Source organism: Cariama cristata, unplaced genomic scaffold (assembly GCF_000690535.1).
Source record: "Cariama cristata isolate BGI_N322 unplaced genomic scaffold, ASM69053v1 scaffold37321, whole genome shotgun sequence".
NCBI lineage: Eukaryota > Metazoa > Chordata > Aves > Cariamiformes > Cariamidae > Cariama > Cariama cristata.
The window spans coordinates 1-6,887 of NW_009600581.1; the positions used below are offsets into that span (position 1 = coordinate 1).

General features: G+C 41.8%; 1 protein-coding gene across 1 annotated transcript in view; it reads right to left on the reverse strand.

Moving 5' to 3' along the window:
- Positions 1–2,778: 2,778 nt before the first annotated feature.
- Positions 2,779–6,887, reverse strand: part of LOC104169217 (dachshund homolog 2-like) — a gene marked incomplete at both ends in the record, with an annotated part of 46,120 nt that continues 42,011 nt past the window's right edge. The window contains 3 exons of the mRNA XM_009710068.1: positions 2,779–2,915; positions 5,167–5,342; positions 5,889–5,914. Of these exons, the coding sequence (XP_009708370.1) occupies positions 2,779–2,915; positions 5,167–5,342; positions 5,889–5,914 (339 nt within the window). The remainder of the gene's footprint in view (positions 2,916–5,166; positions 5,343–5,888; positions 5,915–6,887) is intronic.

The window sequence follows — 6,887 nt, forward strand, 5'->3', positions numbered from 1 at the left end:
CCTGGGGAACACCACTTGTGACCAGCCCCAACGGGATTTAATTCCATTCACTACCACTCTTTGGGCCTGGCCATCCAGCCAGTTTTTCACCCAGCAAAGAGTATGCCCATCCAAGCCATGAGCAGCCAGTTTCTCCAGGAGAATGCTGTGGGAAATGGTGTCAGAGGCTTTACTAAAGTCTAGGTAGACAAGATCCACAGCCTTTCCCTCATCCACTAAGCAGGTCACCTTGTCATAGAAGGAGATCAGGTTGGTCAAGCAGGACCTGCCTTTCATAAACCCATGAGCTGACTGAGCCTGATCACCTGGTTGTCCTGTACACGTGGTGTAATGGCACTCAGGATGATCTGCTCCATCACCTTCTCGGTGACCAAGGTCAGGCTGACAGGCCTGTAGTTCCCCAGATCCTCCTTCTGGCCCTTCTTGTAGATGGGCGTCACATTTGTTTTAACTTCGAGTTGACTGGGATCTCCCTGGTCAGCCAGGACTGTTGATAAATGATTGAAAGTCGCTTGGTGAGCACTTCTGCCAGCTCCCTCAGCACCGTTGGGGGGACCCCATCTGGCCCCACAGACTTGTGTGTGTCCAGGTGGTGTAGCAGGTCACTGACCATTTCCCCTTGGGTTGTGGGGGCTTCATTCTGCTCCCCGTCCCTTTGTTCCAGCTCAGGGGCCTGGGTACCCGGAGAACAACTGGTCTTACTATTAAAGATTGAGGCAATGAAGGCATTAAGGACCTCAGCAGTTTCTTCATCCTTTGTCACTCTGTTTCCCCCTGCATCCAATAAAGGATGGAGATTCTCCTTAGCTCTCATTCTGTTGCTTACGTATTTACAGAAACATTTCTTATTTTCTTTTAAGGCCATGTCTGTTACATTTAGAGCATTGTGCTAGCTTAGGAAAAACTGAGTATTTGGAGCAGTAAAAAAAGAGACAGTAACCTGTGTAAGCAATGCATTCACCACCTTTCCATAGACCTGTTCTCAGGAATGATGATGGTGTGTTTTCCTGAAGGACGTCATAAAGCGGGTACTTAGTGTTCAAATAGGAGAAGGATGCAAAAAGCAGAGAAATGAAAATTTCACTAGAAAAGGCTGAAATTACAGTTTACAAATTGTCTTTATCTGCGCACTCTTTATCAAGAGGTGCATAATTATACAGCTTTGACATTTTCATCAATGTACCCTCATTAATAACACAGAAAATTATACCTATTTATAACTTCAACATATTTACAATATACTCTGATGTTCACACGGCTCTGACAGTAAAAACAGCTTAAAATATTTTATTAATTCAAACTTTAAAAAAAAGGATCTCAGTTAGAAGGATTGCTAGGTTTACAATAATAAAAAATGAAACTAAGAAGTGCAGTAATTCACTTGCTGACATCAGAATTAAAGTGTTTCACTGCAAGTAACTTTAGACTAAAGTTCAATATGTACAGACTAAGAAAAACAAATACAACTGATGTCACCTGATTAAATTCTGTTCAGTAAGGAGAACCATAAGTACAATTAAAGCTACTAATAAATATATGAAAAGCTTTCAAAAATGCTATACGTTCTATTCACAACAATTATTTACAATTTGTAATTTGTCTGTGTTATTATTATATCTGCTTTCTCCTACAAGCTGCTCCTCAGGTAGGTTTTGGTAATCTGGATTCCAAACATTTAAAATTGTTCTGTGCTTTAAGTTGCTGCTTAATCTACGTAGAAGGTTAAGTACTATCAATCTGCATTTTCCCTATGGCAATTTAAAGTAACTAGTTACTTTCAGCTAGTAATAGTACCTTGTCATTCCTCACAGCGACAAGAAGCATTATTTCTACTGACAATAGAGAAAAATGAAAATGTGAACTATTCAATAAAAGGCTAGTAATAAAATTACTGTGGCGTGGAAGAAAGGAGGAAAATGAAACAAAATAAACAAAATCCTCCTCACAGCCATTATCAAGAGGTTATAAAATTTTTCTCAGCTAACTCTCCTATTAGCATTCACAAAGCTTTTTTTTCATGGTGATTTTTAAGCATCACTGTAGTCTGACTATTCTTCTACTGAGATTTTAAACTGTCAGATGAGGATGGGTAGGAGGAACTTGCCAAGAAAAAAAAAGATTCTTCAATTTTCTTGGCGGATTCAGCTTTTCCCTATTAATGTTGAGATTATTTCTTCGACTATTTTGTTGCAAATATTTATGACTCCATATGGAACAACAGATGTTGAAGGGAAGGGATAGCAGAAAAGACTTCATTTTCAGCAATTACCCTGCTACTTGTTGTCATACTGTAGGTGTTCTTAGTGCATCTATTTTACATACCACCCTGTCCTTTCACACACTGCAAAAATGTCAGTTTGGATAATTAACGTAATAACTTTCGTCCAAATCATTTCCACAATATTCATTTATGAAAAAAGAAATATAAATAGGACAACAGGAGGAAGAAATTTGGAAGGAAAGGGGAAGATAGGAACTGCTTTCCCAGTCCTTCTGGAATATGTGATCAGGAATCGGTTTCTTGCAAAGCTGCATTAAGGTCCTTAATACAAAATCTTTCCCTTTTTTCCTTTGAGATAGATTCCAATGATTGCCACCAAGAAGAGAAATCATACAAGAAACAGAAAATCAAAGCCATCCAAGAAGCAGTACAATAAACAGTAAAATTATTGCATAAGAAAGGTGAAGAAACACAGGCTGGGTGTGATGAGGATAAATAGGAACAGGTTGATGGTGTTCAAGCTGAAGAAGTGTCTGTTAACTGAACTGTCAGCTTACCAGCACAGGCAGCCAGAGCTGGCTGGAGAATATCAGTCCCCACCACGCAGACGGTGAGGTCCACTCGCAGGCAGAATCGCGCCTGCTCTGCCATCTCCTCAGGCAGCACATTCAAGCCAGCTCCTGGCCAAACACAACTGTGATTAGTGAGCATCACGTTCAGATTAATAAACCATGCTTCAGCATGTATCCAAGGATGGTGCATGAGGGACCCAGGAAGGAAGGAGAGGGAGAAGGGTAATAACTCAATCCCAGCACCATGCTAACTGCAGCTACGTGGCTTCTGGACAGGAGGTAACCTGCAGAACGGGCAACACAAGCTGGCAGCTGCCCGCAAAAGCCACCTACACAGGTCTGCCTGAAGGCGGAGATGGGCTGTCGTGGGCATGCTCTGCTGACGCCAGGTATGTCTGTAAACGTAGTGCTCAATAACTGACAAGCAAAACCAGGTACCCAAAAAAAAGGCCTTCTGTGCCTCCACAGTTAGGCAATCTCTTTCAAGTCCCACTCATTGCAATAAAAATACACAACGTGCTTTTAAATAATTTTCATCATTCTACTCCCTTTATTGCAGTATTTGGTAGTATAACCAATAATTTGAAACAGACCTCATTAGAAAGATCCCATTTTCTCCTATTCACAAAACTCACACAACTATATAAATGCTTCCAGATAGCTGTGATCAGTGGGACCAAATTTTCACCAGTATGGCACATATGATTGTGTTCCTATTTTGCACCTGAAAAACTTCACCTTCCTGCTAAAGCTGCCACCAGGAGAGGCTTTTCTGAACTTGTCTTCCTGGTCCGGAGAACTATTCAAACGTCAGTTGTGCACACGCTAGGTGCAAAGTCTGTGTTCCCAGTCTCGGGCAAAACCAGGCTGGAAACAAGATGCTTGTTGCCTTCTGGGGTCTGGGCAGTAAACACAAGTCCTCTCTGGCCATAAGCAAATCTAAAGGCGTTACAGAATTGAGCAATAAGGAATGATGTTATTCCCTGACATCAAAGCTTAGTGATCACCAGCAGAACTGACTGGTAGCCAGGGAGCCAGCTGCGGGGCTCTGGGTGCCATCAGAATAAGGGAAAGGAACTCTAAACCTCAAAGTCTGTAAGTATAAATATTTCTGTAATGTGCTCGTCTTCTGTAGGATCATACACAGGTAATGATATATGGAGATTATAGTTATGTATTGTATGACTTACGCTAACATAGTAATTATGACACACAAGATACTTCACCTCTTAATATATTTTAAAATAGTACCAAACCAGTATTAATATTATTACTGTTGAGTTCAATTTCTTAAAGTACATGTATAACCGGCAGTTAAGTCCCTCAGATATTTGAAGCAGGCAGAGGACTCCATTTCCTGGACATTCCTGGATAATTATTCCTCCTTTATTAAGGTTTATTTTACAACTGTGTAAAATAGGTTATAAAGGACAATTCTGCTATTATGTCCTGCCTTGCTTAGGCTTAATAAATATTATATTCCACACCATCCATTAAAGCCAAGCAGTGGAGAAAATAGGAGTGGTAGTAATCTCCTCCACAGATGTAAAATACCTTTAATAAAATAAGGGTGTATAACAGTCAGGAACAAATTACAGAGGTCTGCTTTAATAAAATAGTACCCTTAAAGAAGTATTACTCTTAAGGTACTGACATTCCCACTGGTGATGCAGTGTATCCTTTCAAAGCAGTATAGCTTGTTAAAATGGCAAGATATCTTTCTGCAATAGAGTGTTTGTGTCCAGGCAGATACAAGGTTTGTATAGAATGCATCCAGGGAGCCATAAAACTGGTGGGAAACATATTTCTCTGTGGTATTTTAGTACTTCGAAAAATTCAATCACTGGGAAAAAATGTTTTGCTGTAAACATCTGAAGAGCCTTATAAAAGCAATGGCTTCCCACAGCACCTGCTTAAATAATTTTAAGAGGGAGCAAGTATGTCTTTGCTCATCTTCTAAAACTTGTAGAAAGCTTCTCCTATTAATTTCTCTGGTGCTGTCAGGCCAGGGCACTTTTAATCAGAAATAATTATGAGTGCAATTGGGGGATGTTCACCAGCAGGATTTTGGCACTGTAGAAATAAGACAACTTTCAAAACTGATCGCTAGGAGAAATACAATTACCTTAAGAGGAAAATACACGCAGAAAGATGATCCCCATAAAAGTTTCCTTGTGAATGAATTATGAATTCTTCAGATGTCAACAAAGAAGTACTCTGCTTATATATCCTAGTGTTTGAATTCAGTTCAGTTACACACTGGTTTTATAAACCCTGATCATCAAGAAGCATGAGAAATTCATCCCTTTTCAATTGACCTTGTAATTGATTTAATTCTACCGGTGAGTAGCAGTTCCGTGCTGTAGCTGTTACCAGTACGACTCCTGACATAGCCCTGTTGTAGACTCCCACAGAAAACCTGAACCTTGCGCCAGCTCCTCGCTCAGAGCTCGCACCCTGCAGAGAGCACGGCCTTCGGTCCCACGGCATGGGGTTGCGGCACAGCCCTGCCGCCTGCCAGCCTGGCTCTCGCTGCTGCAACCAGGGTTCTGCACAAAACAAGACATGCACCCATCTCCCACGCTGGGGCTTAGCCAGCCCGCGGTGTGCAGCAACACTCCAAAGTGCTGTCATTTAGACAGTGCCGATACCTCTTGTAGATATTAGAGGTTACAGAACTGAACCCTAATGCGACCGAGCCTCTCTTGGGCTACAAAACAGTCAGAGTTTGGCTTATCCCTCTTCAACTAAGAGGGCAAGTAATGGGCCCTCTGATAGAAATGTTCGCCTGGCGTATCGATATTACATCTGAGTAACAGAATGATTCGACTCGCATATATCAGCGTTACAGGAGCTCTTGGTGTGGAGAGCCACACGTCCATAGCAACATAGCACAGCTCTTCCCCACCAAATAATTATGTGATGCTCTGGGGAAAGACAAGTTTTCCTAGCACACAGTCAATCTATCCAAAGGGAAAACTCTTTCTGACCCGAACGGCAGCTGCAATCAGAGTATAAATGTAAGCTAACCATGAAGTAGTCCACATGCACTGCTTTGCAACCTAGTAACTGTTAAGTCTACTGCTGTCACTTACCCTGAGCTCTTTTAAAAGATCAAATCCTGGGGAAAGGAAAGAAAGAGGAAAACTTTCTGCAGAAAGCGGCAGCTATCTGACTTTAATCGACTGTATTCTTCCTTCAGATCAGGCGGGGTGGTGCGCTGGGCCAGCGGGGAGGCAGGAAGCCACGTGCTCCGCGCCTCTCCCCTCACAGGCCACCACCTCTTCAGTGACCACCCCGTGGCAGGGGCTCCCAACACTTATCTGAGACAAAACATCACTTGTAAAAAAGTTAAGTATTTAAACCACAAGAGGCTAATTCCAGGGTCCTACATTTTACTCTAACATGTTACTAGCACAGTGCAGGAGTACAATTCTCAGCAACTGGTCAACAGCTTTCCTCTGCCCTTCCCTCTGCCCAAGACCTCAACACCCATGCCATAGACCTGAAACAGCAAGATGAGTAAAGTTATGCCCTGCTATGGAATGTGGCGTATAGCAAAGTTTGACAGTAAAGCCCTGTTGCTTAGGCTAATTTCATTAATAACAGCATAACATCTGCTGAAGGCAACGCATAAAAGGTGGAGAACTGAGCAATGAAGATTTTTATTTTTTTTTTCCCTCACAGCCATATGTATGTACAATCCCATTCTTTTAGTGATTTGGCATTGCAAACCAATCACTGTAAGAAAATTTTGAGAAACTTCATGAACCTTTTGCCTCTAAATCCCTGTCATTCATAGTAGGCTTTAAGACAAACAAAAAATGCCACTGGCATCATCATTACTAAATAAAATCTACTAAAAACATTACTGGATAAATCTCTTGGACTTACATGCTTCTGAACTAAAAACAAAATACAAACTCAAACAAATTACACAGAAACCAAGTACTCCAGACCTCTCACGCATTCACAAACAGACTTCAAACCAGTCATGGATTGGGTTGGAGGCTGCAAAATCCGGCTTTGTGGACCTGCCACTTTCTGTGGCTTTCAGATTTGGCAGCCCCAGCCCGGGGGGGGGGGGGAGGCAC